We start from the raw sequence: 16,456 nt of genomic DNA on the forward strand, positions 1-16,456 counted from the left end.
AAGGACCCTAGCTTCGATTTCGTTCAAAACTCAAGGCACCGTTCCTGTAGCCTTCCCGCGGCCCTGCGACCTGCGCGGAGCGGCCGCTCCCCGAGAGCGGGGACGTCGTCAGGGCTGGTAGGCGGCCCGGGCGGGTGGAGGGGGCGGGGGCTTCCCAACAGGCGTTCGCGCCGGGCAGCCCGAGCGGCCGCGAAGGACCCCGCCCGCTGCTTCCCCCGCCCCCTCCGCCCCAGAGGGCTGGCTGGCTAAGTCCCTCCCGCTCCCGGCTCTCCGCCTCACTAGCAGCGGCTCTCGGTGCAGCGGGGACGGGGCGAAGCGGCCTGCGCCCACGGAGTGCACGACACTGCCCGGAACGCACTGCAACCCTTGCCCCCTCAGCCGCCCACTCGGGATCTCCAGCGGTCTCCGCGCGCGCACGGTGAGCGCCACCCCGGACCGAGGCGCTGAAGGGGAAGAGGGCTGCTGCCCCGAGTGCCCTATGCCTCCGGATCAGCTGGACCTTCGCGAGGAGCTTGAGCCTCAAGTCTCCTCCCATCCCCTCTCCCCCGGTCATTCCCAGTGCCCTTTTCCACCCTTCTCGGCCTCCTAGCCCCGACCTCTCTCTTCCCTCCCTTTCTAGGAAGGCGACAGCGCCGGCAGGCCCTCCCTCGTGGAGACCGTTGCTCAGGCCGTTGGCCGGCGCTGCGAGGCCCCGCCCCCAGCGCGAGCCTCGGTGCCCCGGGGCGGGTAGGCCCGGCGGGCGGCGGGCGCGGGGGAGGGGCGGGGCGGGGGGCGGCGCGAGACCCGGCCGGGCGCCCCGCTGGCGGGTCGCGCGCGCGCGCCGGCCGTCCCTTCCTGCCCTCGCGGCGCGCGCGGCCTCATCCCCACCCCCACCCGCTCGCGCAGGCTCCCGCCCGGAGCGCGTTTTGTCCCGCGTCTCGCCCCGTCCGCCGCCTGACTCGCTGCTCCTGTCCTTCCTCCCGCTTTTTCTTCTCTCCCCTCACTGTCTAAAGATGCCCTCGGCCACCAGCCACAGTGGAAGCGGCAGCAAGTCGTCCGGACCGCCACCCCCGTCGGGTTCCTCCGGGAGTGAGGCGGGGGCCGGGGCCTCTGCACCGGCTTCTCAGCACCCCGCAACCGGCACCGGCGCTGTCCAGACCGAGGCCATGAAACAGATTCTCGGGGTGATCGACAAGAAACTTCGGAACCTGGAGAAGAAAAAGGTGCCAAAAGTTGGCGGGGAAGGGAGGATTTGATGCTCTGACCCTGACTGCTGTATCCTTCACTCTTTACGTCTCCGGCGTTTCCCCTGCGTCCCCTCGTCCCCCCGCCCTGTGTCCACAGTAAATGGGAGCTCCGAGCCCAGAAAACGGGATCGTAGGGGAGGTGCTTGTCACCTGACCCGGACGCGGCACTGCCCCCTGGACTCTAGATTACTGCCCCCTTGCTGTGGGCCAGGCCTTGGAGGCTTTGGGAGAGGGATGTGTTAGGGTGGGGATCTGTCCTGTCGCCAGATTGAACTGTGTGATGCCCTTTTCCCCGTTACCGAGACCTGAATTCTTTTGAGTAGGGCCAGCAGAGAGAAAAGAGATTCTGGTTTGGGGGCTCAGGACTCAACCGACTGCCTCGTGGAGTAGGGCGGCCTGCGTCCCCTAGCCGTGGGTTTTGTCTCCTCCGTTACTGTGTACTTGTGAGGCCTGTTCAGTGTCCCTTCTCCCTTGAGAGAGAAGTGCATTTAGGATCTCAAACTAGAATTGCTTTCCATCAAGCCCCTTTTGAGTGGGTGTTGGATTTGCCTCTTCCACCCCCATCTGATGGGCTCCCCTATGCTTCCTTCTTTGTTTCAATTGTCTAGGTGCCCCCTGAGCCTCAGGCTCAACTGGGTCCTGAGAAAATATTCTGCAGCGGCTTTCTGTCCCTCGGGGACCCTAACGAGGGACGGGAGGGAGACTGCACCTATTGAGATTCGTTGGGGGGTGGGTCTGGGTTACACCGAGGGGATCGTTAGGTCTCTGGGCACATGGAGAGAGCGACTAACATGGCGGCGGCTGCGGGGAGAGGGAAGCGCTTTACTAGAGCTGCATTGTGAGCACAAAGCGAAAGCAGATGAGGAGGGCAGAGACCAGGCAGCCTCCCCTTCTGGTCTCCCTCGACCCCCCCCCCCAAATCGAGCCACACCCACAGTATTTTGGAATCAATATTTAGCCATTCTAGGTCACAGCATGAGGTTTATCTTCGAGTCAGCCTTTTGTTTTATGCTTTCAGCCCGGGACACTATCAACTGTTTTAGAGGGTCACACGTGTGTGTGTGTGTGTATGTAGAGGAAAGGTCTAGGCAGAGTGAATATAATTCAGCCTTCATAAGATTGGAGGTGAAAAGGGAGAAACAAATCAGTACAAAAAGTGGGATAATTACATCAGTGACTATTATGCAAACTTTTTGACTTTTACCTTAAAAAGAAAAATAATGACTTTCATTTGGTAACTTCTTGTCTGCTTCTAGTAAAACATTTATTATAACGCTGAATTTTGAGGAAGTCATTTAAAAATTTATTTTGCTAGCACCTAATAGTGTTCCTTAAGATGTTAAGATAGTGACTGGCTAAAATTTGGGCTGTGGGAAATAACTTGAAGAAAACTGGTGATATTTAGGTCTTAATTATTTTAAGGGCTTACTTAATGAATCATTTTACTTTCTTGAGTTTTAAAACATATTTTTAGATTTGATATGTCTCTGTCTCATATTCTGTATTGGGAATTTCTTGAACTTTAATTTTCAATTGAGAGAGATTCTAAATACGGATTTTTACCTTTTTCCTGATCCTTTGTTTTGTTAAACAAGTGTGGTTTACTATAAGTGGTTGCAATAATAGATTTATGAATATCAACAAGGCAACAAAAGTATTTTAATTGTAAAGTAGGTACATTCAAATATGTAATAGAATAAGCATGGCCAAGGCCAGTATAGGTCTGACAGTCTGCCATCTGATTTAGTTTTTGGTACTCTATTTGAAATGGAGACTTAGGTATCCTTTAAAAACCTCTTAAAGCAATAAACAATTCTGTCAATCTGGTTGATGCTTGAATGTTTTAATTTTCAGAATTCCTAGGAAATCTCTGTTTTCTTTTAGGATAGGAATGAGAAGGTAAATATTAATGATGTAATATTTTAAGTGTAGACATTCACATTTTAATCACTGAAAAATAATTCTTCAAAGGTATTAATATAAAGTCAGGTGCAGATAAGCAGCCAGCTTAGTTGTGAGGTGACTGTTAAGAGTCTAGTGTTCAAGTGTATTGAAAAAAAAATAGAAATCTAGTTTATAAGCCTTAGGAGTGCCTGACCCATGACAGGTCACTCCTGCATAGGTTTATATTACTATATGCTATACATTGCTAACCTATCTGCCCCCCACTCCCAGAGTTATAGAGGAAAAAGTAATGTAAATATTACAGAGATTAGAGACTAGGCTAGTAAGTACAGAAAAATTCCCTTGAATGATGGAGATTTAACAAAGTATACAAAGTAACAAATGTATTTCATATCTTCTGTCTTAAGTGTTTTGGGTGCTAGATTAGCAGAAAGGTCAAATTACAGTTAAGTGAGGCTTTTTGATAACCCACAGGCTGAGCTGCCTATTTGTGAAATGGTTAAGTTGGCAGTACTGATGTGACTTAATTACTATTAAAACTTGAAGTTTTACTTTTAGAGAAACTTGACTTTTTTTTTTGATAGCTAGATGATTTGTTTTATGAAAGGACTTCAGTGATTCATTTTTCAATAGTAGGTGAAGATTTTTAATACACCTAAAATAGGATTTACTTTACAAACTGGTTTTGAACATTTTTAGAAACTGTTAGGGGATAAAGTAAGATAATATGAATAACTGGATTTCTTTTTACTTCAGTTGACAACTTATATTTGAGCTGTATTTGCCTTCTGGACAAAATGACTTCCCATGGGTTCTAAAATCAAGTATCCTGACAGAAATTACTACTAGATATGTAGTATCACTTACGTTAAGACATAGTTGCAGTCATTTTATTTCACTTTATTTAAAAAAGAAAGTTATTAATTTTCTAGTAAGGCCAGTCATTAGAGAAAAGCTAAGCATCTATTCACTGAGACTGCATGCTTAACGTTGAAGAAGTACTATCCTATTATGTAATGCAGCTAAATGGCCTGGTAGTTTTTGAAATTTGGGCTTATAAAGACTACATGATTGTTTAGCGGAGAGAAGAAATGCAGCTATAATAAAAATCTATTGTAAAACTCCATTTACAAATCTTTTAACTGATTTAAAATATAAATAATAATGAATTGAGTGATTGCCTAGTGTTCATCAGTTTGTTGGTGTAAAACTGGCCCCTAGGCTATGCAAGATGGTATTTTTAAACGGAGTCCTAATTTTAACTGAAGAGAGAGCTCATTTATATGGAAAGATGTAATCAGATTTGATGCAGAATAAACGGCGTTTTAATAGATATTTACAATTTTTACAAACTTTGTAAATATAATAGATTTAGACATTAGTGACTTTGGTAGGTGAAAGGTTAACCAGTGTTCTCTTGCAAGACAGCCTGACATCTTTGTAACCAATATGTGATGTGTTAGCCAAAGTGTACTGTTTTTCATACTACTACTACCTAAAGTCGTCTTGATCTTTATGTCTTTGCAATTAATATTCAGAAAAAGGGTGCTTTCCCTGTTAGAAAGGGCAACATCTTTCCAGAGCATTGCAGTGTACTTCTACTTGGAATTTTTAATGCGGCTGTTGTACAGAATTTCTTTAAGTATTTGAAATAAAAACATTCTTAACTATTTTATAAGTAAAATCTTGGGCTAACATCTGAAGTTTTCCTGACAGTTAAAAAGTCTCTGATGTGTTAGCTTCTCCATTGGTTGCATGAACTATTCCTCTGCAATGCAGAGGACAAGATTACTTTGAATTGCATTCACCTTGTCACAGAAAATAAAAGCATTTATAATGCTTAATTTGTTCCCCTCTGGCTGTCTGGGTGGGCTGCTGTGTGTGTGTGCCATAGGGAAATATTTAAATTTGAATTTAAAAAAGAAAAGATGTGAATTCCCTCACGTGACAATAGAGGTATCTTTTTCTGGGATGAGTGTAGAATCCTAAGTATTACAGTGAGAGTGGACTGTTTTAACCTGGCTACATTATCTTACTGTAGGATAATTCCTATGTGGCAAATATTTGTATAGAAATGCATTTTGTGTAACTTAGAGATTAAGCATACAATTTGTCATAATTTTATGTAATTAATTTCTTAGCTTACATTTAGAATTAGATGATTAGTACTATTTCATCTTTAAAAAAATAAATTAATAAATACTTGGAAAAGGTTAAACTAAAACAGTATGGCCTTAATTTTATTACCATACTGTTATAGAACATATGATTTTTTTTTTAAGAGCTTAAAGCCATCTTAAATTTAATCCAGTTCATTTTACAGAAGAGGAAATTGAGATGCTCATGTGAAATGACCTGGCTTGGAATGGGTGAATCCCAAGGTCTCTTGTAATGTTTTATGGGGATAATTAGAATTTATAATGCTCTGCAACATAAGTGTATTTTTTTTATGTTTAAGCTGATCCTGTAGAACCAAGTAAAGTAAAACCTTTTACTTTAAATCCTTCAATTTTAGAGTTCTTTTGTTCTAAAAAGCTGAAAGCAAAACTAAAAGCTTTTCATTTTTCTTCATTGTTAGACCTTTATTAATTTCTCTTTGCTAAATTAGTGTTTGTCAGACTAGCAGTACAGGTATGTCCCATATTGTTGGGACATCCGTGTTGTAATTAAATGAACTTTTAAGTTGGAACTCTGAAGTTTCTCTTTATGCATAGGTAAGCCCCAAATGCACATTTGCCAGTCTCTACTCAAGCTTAGTATGTTGTAGACCAGAAAATTTGGGAAAAGCATTACCAGTAGAAAAGAGTAGGAGGTATGTTGACCTTTCTATCTTAATTGTATTCCAGGCATCTGGATACTTTTTAGTAATTGGTCCCTTTTTCTGGGTGAAAGGAGGAATATGTATGTTGTAGGGAAGAATGAGAAGTAGCTGGAGAGAAATTTAGCCAGAGTTGGAATTGTAAATTGCTTGGTTTCTGCATATTTCTTTATTTTTACCACTAGCTATACCAGTGCTTTTGTTGAGTAGAATATGAGTGAAAAAATATAGATGAAAGAGACTTTATTGGGCAGAGTTTAGAATTTCATATTTCCTGAGGGAAGGGGAAGGTGTGCTTCTTGACCATGCTCAGCTAAAGTAGTCTGTTTCCTTTTATTTTAACTTCTTGTACTACCTATCGTCTGTGTACTTCTTTGACATTTTTATGTTGCCTTATGTTCTTACCTTAGGTGTTTTTCAAAACGGGTATTAAACTTCTTCAAGGCAGAGACTATTAATAACATACCATGCCGCCTTCTGCATGGTATATGCTAAATAAATATTTTCTAGTTTGACTAAATTATTGAGTAGAAATACTTGTAGCAAAACCCTGTTAAAATAGATTAATCCATGAGGGGGACATGCTTTTTGTATAGAGCTGTTTACTTGTGTTTTTTATTAAAACGGAATTTTTCCTGAAGGCTTTCTTTTTTTTTTTTTTGTGAGTAGAGTTAATGAGTAGGCAAGTAGAAGACACTTATTTTAAAATCTAGAGCCCTAGCAGATTTGCTAAATGGTTAGAGCATTGGCCTGAGTTCTGAAGGGTCCCAGATTTGATTATGGCCAAGGTGCCTGGTTGCAGACTGGATTCCGGACCCCAGTATGAGCACATGGGGGGGAGGCAACCACTCTATGTCTCTCCCCACCCCTTCTGAAAAGCAATGGAAAAAATAACTTCAGGTGAGGATTTAAAAACAATAATAATAAAAATATCTAGGGTAGTGTAAGCAAGATTGTGAATAATCTTAGGAAGGAGGAAATTGACAATTCTTGGTATTTGAACAATTATTAGAAATTTCATTGCATTCCCCTTTAAGGTGTTATCCAAACAGAAATAATTGAAATATACTTTATTCATTGGGGAAAAAAGTTTGGTCTTCATTTTAAATGAATCCCAGTTTACTCTTTTTTACATTGAACTCCCAGCAGAGTGTATAAATCATTCAGTTGTGCCAGCTTATCCTAATGAGTAGCTGGGTTAAAACAACTAATAAGTCAAAAGACATCCTTTAAGATTATAAATGATCACTTGTTTTTCAAATGCACAAGCTTTAGACTTTTTAAAAAATGTAATGCAAAGTAGATGATTCTGAAACTCTTTAACATTATACTTTTTGTTTTCCTATTAGGGTCAGCTGCTTAAATTCATTCAGACTTAATTGCAGAATTACAGCCATGAACAAGGAATAAGGGTTTTTACAGGATTATTATCTTTCGTCATTTTTTCCTTTTCAGTTGGGTAAAAGTCCTGTCAGATTAAACTTGTTACTTACCTGCTTGAAAATGATCTTACAGTGGGACCTTAGATAACATCTAATTTAGCATCCTTTTACTTTTCTTAGTTATCAGAAGTCTTGCATTCAATCAGTCTTCTAGAGCCTGGTGGGATGCTCATTTCTCAATGAAAGTCTTTCATTTTTGGATAAGTTGTGTTGTTTTTTTTAAATCCTCACCCAAGGATATTTATTTGCTTTTCAGAGAGAGTGGAAGGGAGAGAGAGAAAAACATCAATGTGAGAGAGACACATTGATTGGTTGCCTCCTGCACACACCCCGACCAGGGCTGGGGATTGAGCCTGTAACTGAAGTATGTGCCCTTGGCCAGAATCAAACCCTGGACCCTTCAGTCTGAAGGCCTACACTCTAACCGCTGAGCCAGACCGGCTAGGGCTTGGACAAGTTCTTAATGTTCGAGTTACACCACCACTGTTCAATATATACTTTGTTTCCTGGAACAACTCAGATTTCTGCTACATGAGAAGACTTCCAGCATTTGAAGATAGCTGTTATGGATCATCTATGGATTGTACTATATGTTCTCTTTACTGTCCTTTTAAAAATTGAGGAAACATTTGTTTCTTATTATCTTTCCTAACTTCTAATGACTTTTACTAGCAACTGATTTTCAGTTGAATTGGTGGAGAGTGAACAGGAGCCAGAGTCAGCTGCCTTACCACTATGTGGGCAAAGTCAGAATTAATGTTTCTAAGTGAAGAACAGGGAATATAAGAAGGGTGGGGACTTGGAACAATATCCCAAAAGGCCACTGAACATTATGGGAAGTTGAGAGGGAAAGAAATATATCTTTTATTTTTGTATTTGTCGTTCTACAGGTTCTTTCAGTACTGTAGAAGTGATTATTTGACTGAAGATGAAATTTAAAGTATAGCTAGGTGTTCTTGCTACTTTTGTTACTTTAGGCTTCATTTTTAAGTATGTGTTCTATCCCAATTTGGAGATCTCCTTAATTGAGAACAGGATTTACATGCTTTCCTGGATAGCCAAAATTTCATAGTTGTCTCTGCCTAATCTTTCATGTTATGACTGTTTACATTTGTCTCGTTGAATAATTTTTTGTGGGGTGGGGAGAATCATCTCTTTGCTATTTCTTTTTATTTGTATAATTTAAAAATGTTTTCTTAAATTATTCCTTTATGGAATTTGTTGGTTATAATAGTAAGGAAGGAAAGCTCAGGAGGAGGACAACTATTTTGCATATTCATCTTTTGGCACCCTCATGGAACTGTACTGAATTTCTAAAAAAACATGTCAGTAAAGTAACGTTAGTGATGAACAGGATCTTTGGGAAGAGTGGAAGATTTAGGTTACAGTACTGTGATTCAGCAATATAATTACCCTTTTGGAGAAAAGAAAGGAAAACAGCAGCAGGGCCCAAATGAAATGTAGCAACAGCTGGAATCCAGAGTCGCATAATAAAGGGAAAGTGTTATAGGACAAATGATTTTTCTGGGGTTTATGAACTGAGGCAAGTTATTTAATTGCTCTTTCTTTCCAATTAGGTGAAATATGTTTGATAATACTGCCTCCCTGATAGGGTTAGCTACCAGAGTATCTGTCACATAATGCCGACTGTTATAAGTAATGAAGAAACAGAAGATAGAGGGGGACCGGGCAGCACTTGCTGGGGTAATTATTTCTTAGTACCACATAACTATATAGTGTTTTGACATTTACCAGGTATAGTCACACCTCTATCTGATGGTGCCCCCCTTCAGAGTCTCTGGGTAATCTGGGAAATGACCTGATTTTTATCTTGCTCACATGTGGTGTTGTAAATGAATTTTTAACACACTGGACACTCAGTAGTTGAAGAAGGAACCCTAAATTGAATTTCAAGATAGAATCTAAGAGGGCAGGTTTTTGTTATCAATATTATAGTAGGCTTTCTGATGAAGTTATCTTTTTATGCTAGGAAAACAGCTCCATTCTCCAGAAAAAATGCTTAATATATATTTTATGTGGATGATATGAGTAGACCAATTTGTCTAACACCACTGTGTGTTAGGGAACTGTACTAGCTTAGGGAAGGAAAAAGCTGTGTGTTTGCAGTGCTTTATTCATACCTTTGATCCGCTGTTTTGGAGTTAATGTTGGATCAGCCAGTGTGATAAGCAAGTCCTTATTTATATATTGATTTAGCTCATACTGCAAATTTTAACCCCAAATGGACAATGTTTGTACTTGGACTTGGGCCATTTGAGTAGGATGTGACAATAGGAATGAGCCAGTTATGATGGTGTTGTTTGTCTCTAGTCTGCTTTCAGAGGTTTGGCATATTGTATTGGGACCCCGCAGGTACCACATCCTTTTTCTTCTTTCTTAAAGCTCCTTAGGAGTGAGCTGGGATTACAAGCTACCCTTATTTTGAAAAGTAGACAATTAGATCGATTGATTGTCCTTAAGATTCTCTCTGTTTCTAGTGAAAAATTCGGCATTTACCACTGAGTTTAATCGTAATGTACTCTAAACTTGTGGAGCTTTGGCTCACAATGCAAGATTTAATAAAAGTACTACTTACAAATGGAAGGTGATAACCCTTTAGTGTTCGGATCATAAATGGATCTTTTCTTATGCAAATAATTAGGATAATAGGATAAATAGCTTTAATAGATGGTCTAGTAAACCACCATTCAAGTTTTCTGGTTTGTTTAAAGTTGAACTTTTAAGTAACCTATTTCCAAATTGAGGCTGCTATATAATGGTTTCTAGGTTCATAATTCGTATCTTATGTACAATTCAGAATAATTTATTTCTATATTCTACTGGACCTCAGTATTTATAAGAGAATTACAATGTATTTGACTTAGGTGAGTGTTTCTCAAACTTAAGCACGCATCACAATCACCCAGGGGGCTTGATTAAACAGATTACTGGGTCCCGCCCGTTTCTAATTCAGAGGTCTGGAGTTGTGCCTGAGAGTTAGCATTTCTAACAAGTTCCTAGGTGATGGCTTATGTTGCTGATTAGGAGGATAACACTTTGAGAATCACTGACCTAGACCAGCATAGGGTCTCTACTATGTGGGGATCTAATTATATGCAATAGTGCTTTCAGTTCAAATTCTGTGGTGATTAAGTCCTGTACACCTAAGTAGCCAGGAGATCCTGTATTATACTGATGAAGAAAAAATGAGTGCCCTTCTAATGTAGAACAGTTTTTTAATTCTCACCTGAGGATATTTTTATTGATTTTAGAGAGAGGGGAAGGGGTGGGGGGGGGGGAGAGAGAGAGAAAGAAAGAAAGAAAGAAACAAAGAAACATTGATCTGTTGCTTCCAGTACACACCCGCCCTGGGATGGAACCTGCAACCTAGGTATGTGCCCTGACTGGGAATTGAACCTCCAACCTTTGGTGCATGGGATTACGTTCCAACCCACTGAGCCACACCGGCCAGGGCTGTAGAACAGTTTTGTTTTTTGAATTGTCATTCTGCAGTTAGTTTATTAGTAAGTGATGCTGTTTTCTCAAATGAGGATTATTTATTAGGAACTTGGAGCAGACCCAGGATCTTGCTTTCCTGAAGCTTGGGCAAGGACTGGGGATAGGATATTTATAACAGTAGTATAGTGTTAATAGCTATGAAGTAACAAATGTAAAGCTATGATGAAACTCTAATGATTAGAAAAATGTTTCACAAAAGATCTGTGGTTTCCATTCATTTGATTAACTGCGTTTTTAAAAATTGGATACCTATAGATGGCATTAACTCAACTATTTGAAGATCCTTGTTAAAGATCATTGAGATTTTTTAGTTACATCATGATTGTTTAACACATTTCTTCCCTCATAGTAAACTCATTTCTTGTGGTGTTTGTAGCAGACCTTCTACATTTAAAAATCATGGCTTTCAAATTTGTTATAATAATAAAAAATCATAATAAATTGATGTATGAGTTTTAATAAGATCATATATCTTTATTTTGGCTGCACGGTTTCTTTACATACTATCTAGCGATGGCATTTATATTGAAGCTGAGTTCCAGATAGTAACTGCGCTCCCCTTTCATTTCTTTTTTAACCTTGTTCCCAGTTATTGCTATGTGAGAGATTGCTTTAAAACTTAAAATCATTATATCATATATGTGGATTATGCCTTTCAGGGATTCAGACAGGGCACACAGTGGGGTTGGTGTGTCTGCTCCATGATGCCCGGGGCCTCGACTGGGTAACTAAGACTTGTTTAACTCACATGTCTGATGTGTGGGCTAGGATGACTCTAACACTAGCATTGTTGACCAGATTCTTGTACAAGACCTCTCTTCATGGCTTGGCTTCCTCATTGCATGGCAACTGCAGGGTTATTGAACTTCTTATATAATGGCTTGGGCTCCAAACATGGTGTGTTTTTAGTAACCAGCAAACAGGGCAGAGATACACTGCTTTTATGACTCAGGCTTGGAAGTCATACAGGATCACTTTTACAGTACTGTGTTGGTTGAAGCCCACTCAGTATGATGGCAGGAGAATTGGACTAGTTCTTAATGGGGAAGTGCCAAAGTCACATTGTAGAAAAGTAGGTGGGACTGCAGATACGGTAGCCATCTTTGGAAAATGTAATCTGCCATAGACCTCTGGGTTGGATGAATACTAACTTTGCTGTTGTGTAGAAAATTGGAGCTTTTGTATCACAGGATAGCTTGTTCTATAGGTTAGTATAGATTCATATTTAAGGATTTTTGTAGGTGACAGTCTTGACAACTCTCCTGAAATGTGTCAATCTTAACTTTATATAGCATGAAATTAAAATTTTATTATCAGAATATCTAAGTGTACAAAACAAAGGAAAAGGAAAAAAGTTCCATCTATGATTATACCACTCAGGTATCATTCTTAACATTTAAAAAGGTCTTTTCATATTTGTTTTTATATGTATGTAAGCATTTTTTAGGAATTTGACTTGATATCCATTTTCATTAGCATATATGTTTTAAGTTCTCAAGATATTAAATGATAAAGTTAAGCTTAGGTATATAAACCATTACCCTATGAGGGATATATAGTACACTCACTGTGTATTAATTTCTAGGTTCAACAACAATTTCTATGAAAAATACAGTACTATAAAAAGGGAAGATAATAAATGCCTTGTATAAGCTAACAGCAATTTTCCTTGCCTAATATCTAGTTCAGAATTTTAACTGTACTAGCACTAAATTTCAGGGACTCCTATTGGCATGTCTTGTATTATCCATGTATTTTGAAATAGAGGAATTCTGATTATAATACTATTACATCCTAAGTTGAAATTAAAAGTAAATCTTAACCTGTTTGGTTTTTTATTTCTTAAAAGTAGCCTACCCTTTTAAAAAAGTGGATGAACACAAGACAGTTCAGGGGTCAGAGGAGAGGGAATAAGTAGAAATCTAGATTAAAGGGAAGAATTTAAAAAATACTTTTTATTTAAATTGTTTGAGTATTTTGAGGTAGCTGAGCATATCTTTGGCACCTGGGATTAGGCCTGCCAGATCAGTGTAAAAAACCTTGAGTTTTCAACCGTTAAGGCTTGAATTTTATACCTGTTTAGCCACAGCATATTGATTGTGTGAAATAGTTCACAGAAGAATGAAATTAGACACTTCCATCAGCCTTTAATGTTTTGATGATTATTTTGGGTTTATTAACCTCTGGTATAACTAAGGAATTGTGGTAGGCGTTTTAATTGGGTAGAATGGTTATGGAAGTTGACTGATGTTTCTGGTACAAAGAAAATGGATCATTTGATATAAAACTATTTATTAGCATTGTCTTTAAACTTGTTTCTGTGCCTCTGAGTGCATTTTATCAAAACCTTTCTTTGTATTTTGTTTCTTGGTTAATTTTATTATTGCTAAGGGTAAGGAACTACATATGTTCATAATTTGTTGTGATTATTTAAAAACTTAACCCTCTTAATTTAGATTTCTTCTTATTTCCTTCTCCTTTGACCCATAAGACAATAACTAAATTCTTGTCCGTGTTGCATTACCTGAGCATCTTTTCTTTGGGATTTTATCTGATGGTAGTAGCTTAGGAAACCTCCAGAGTTTTCATTGTACCAAAAAAAAAAAAAAAGATGACCAGAGGTTAATGGTTAATTTACTGCCCCCACTCTCATACATTTAATTCTATTTTTGAGAAAATAACAAAGGAAAGCTGCTGACTAGTACCCACAGATGATATGATAGCTTGAACTATCTCAAGTTGTTCAGGAGAAATGGATGAGGCACATCAAAGACAATATGCATATGGGTTTATTTAGGAAAATACACAACTTTAAAAAATTTTTTAAAAATTCTTTTATTGATTTTAGAGAGAGGAAGAGAGAAGGGGAGAGAGAAATAGAAACATCAACGATGAGAAAGTCGTCATTGATCTGCCTCCTGCACGTCCCTGACTGGGGATCAAGCCCCCAACCTGGGCATGTGCCCTGACCGGAAATTGAACCTTGATATTCTGGGTCCTAGATTGATACTCAACCACTAAGCCACACCCGGCCGGGCAGGAAAATACACCACTTTTATATCACTAATTCATATGAATTTTTTTGCAGAGGGAGTGAAGGACAACATTTTTAACACTTCATAAAATGTCTGATAGGTTCACTTGGGTATAAGTAGATCCTAATCAAATTGTGGCCCTCGCCCATGTGGGTTGGAGGAACCGGGTGGCTGGGTCATCTGATCTCTACTTTTTTTTTTTTTTTTTTAGAAACCTAAACAATAAGCAATATGTCTTTGGCTTCTGATATAATATTTGGTATCATTTAGCAGTGGCTGGAGTATTTAACTTCATTTTTAGTTCACTGTTTTATTTACTAACTCAAACTGGAATATATCTAAAAAGTATATTTAGGTCAAGATTGGAGACAAACTTAGAGGATAATGTGAGTTTTGTTATTTTAAGCTGGTATATATTTTGAATATAGAATATAATTTTTTTTTTTTAACATAGGGCAAGCTTGACGATTACCAGGAGCGAATGAACAAAGGGGAAAGGCTTAATCAAGATCAGCTGGTAAAGATGCTACATTTTATTTAAGATTTTATGCTTAATATTTTTAACAAGAAAGTTAATTTTGTGCTTGTGTTTACAGTAAAGTTGTGTTCTGTCTTTGTTATTTTAGGATGCCGTATCTAAGTACCAGGAAGTCACAAATAACTTGGAGTTTGCAAAAGAATTACAGAGGAGTTTCATGGCATTAAGTCAAGATGTAAGTAAAGGGTGGTATATATATTTATGAAATATTAAAAATGAGGAAGGCAGGACATTTTGTTGTCTCTCTGGTTTTAGTCCTTGTATTACTAGTTACCCTAAGGTTCTCATTGGTTTAAAAAATATATAAACATGGTAGGCATTTACTTTTTATATATTCCTTTATGCTTAATGACCATCTTATAGTTCCATTAACTATTAGAAAATAGGCCTGTTTATGTAGTTGGTAACTGTTCCTTCCATTAGGGGTCTTGATCCAACAAAGTAGAGTGTTTTTTTCCCCCAAATATCTTTTTTTTTTTTTAATATTTTTATTGATTTCAGAGAGAGGAAGGGAGAGGAGATAGAAACATCAATGATGAGTCATTGATTGGTTGCCTCCTGCACAGCCCCCCCACCCCACCCCCTGCCCGGGATTGAGCCTGAAACCCAGGCATATGCCCTGACCAGGAATCAAATAGTCACCTCCTGGTTTATAGGTTTACTCAACAACTGAGTCACACTGGCCAGGCCCAGACTTTTTTATTTTTTTTTATTTTTTAAAATAATTTTTATTGATTTCAGAGAGAGAAAGGGAGAGGGAAAGATAGAAACATCAGTGATGAGAAAGTCATTGATCGGTTGTCTCCTGCTGGGGATCAAGCCTGCAATCAGGACATGTGCCGTGACCAGGAATCCAACCATGATCTCCTGGATCCTAGGTTGATGCTCAACTGCTGAACCACGCCTGGCCAGGCTTAAACACCTTTTTTGTTCGGCATTCAAGAGCTTTTTAAAACCTAATTCTAGCCTACTTGTTCTATTTTTCATATTCTTCCCTACTTGAACTTCTCAACTCATCTAATGTGGCTTGCTTTCTTTTCTTTTTCTTTCTTTCTTGATTTCCTTTCACATTCCTGCCTCTCTTCCTATAATGTTTCCTGCCTCTGGCTACCTATAAAGACCTCTCCTTACCCTAAAATCACACTCCCCCAATAAGATTGAAAGCTCATCCGTCTTTGGAGTAGATGTTACTTTTTCTCCTTGAAAGCTATCATTCCACCTTAGCTTAAGAGATCTCATCTTTCTGTTCATGTATGCTATTTTTTGCCACCTGTTGCTAGGATATTTAATCTACTACCCTCTCTGCTGCCATTATAAATTTGTCTTATTACAACCTTCATTATTCCTTCCAGGCCTCTCCTATTTCTCTCTTTATTATATGTTTTATTTGTCCTTATTTTGGTTTTCTCTCTTTCAAGTTATTAGTGAGTCTAGAGAAAGGGGAGAATGTGGGAAGGAAAACACTGTCCTGACTCTTGAAAAGACTGACTTTTCTTTGACCCTGCACTGATGCTATACATGAGAAAAGAGAAATATTTTGAGTTTGGCTGATGCTCTCCCTTCAACCTCCCCAGGGGAAAAAAAAAGTGTAGCGGAGAGAAAATAGTGGGAAAAATACATTCTTATTTAGCTTTTATCTGTCTTTTACTACCACCTTCTTTTTCTCTGCTAGTATCCGCTTATTCATAAAAATGAATCAGTTTTAGTCACTATTTTCAATATATTGGAATGCCTTTACCAGCAGTGGGTTTTTTGAGTGGAAGTAACAGTAATGGGTTTTGACATTTATTTGCTAGTCAGTAATGGGTACTTAGAACTTTGGATCATTTTTCCATAGAGAAGATATAGTTAAGGTGTTTTGTTGTGGTGGTTAGGTTTCTTTTTTAACTGACCCAGGGCCTTAATTTAAAAAGTTTTTTTAATTGTTATTTTTATTATGGAAAATTTTAAAACTAAAACATATAATGAACCCC

At 38.9% G+C, this 16,456-nt stretch overlaps 1 protein-coding gene across 1 annotated transcript in view; it reads left to right on the top strand.

Annotated features, from left to right (window-relative positions):
- The first annotated feature begins 232 nt into the window (after positions 1–232).
- CAPRIN1 (cell cycle associated protein 1) overlaps positions 233–16,456 on the top strand; it is a 36,763-nt gene continuing 20,539 nt past the window's right edge. The window contains exons 1-4 of the mRNA XM_081152832.1: positions 233–418; positions 993–1,202; positions 14,400–14,462; positions 14,572–14,658. Of these exons, the coding sequence (XP_081008958.1) occupies positions 993–1,202; positions 14,400–14,462; positions 14,572–14,658 (360 nt within the window). The 5' untranslated portion in view covers positions 233–418. The remainder of the gene's footprint in view (positions 419–992; positions 1,203–14,399; positions 14,463–14,571; positions 14,659–16,456) is intronic.

This window comes from Miniopterus schreibersii (assembly GCF_964146895.1).
Source record: "Miniopterus schreibersii genome assembly, chromosome: 12".
Taxonomy (NCBI): Eukaryota; Metazoa; Chordata; class Mammalia; order Chiroptera; family Miniopteridae; genus Miniopterus; species Miniopterus schreibersii.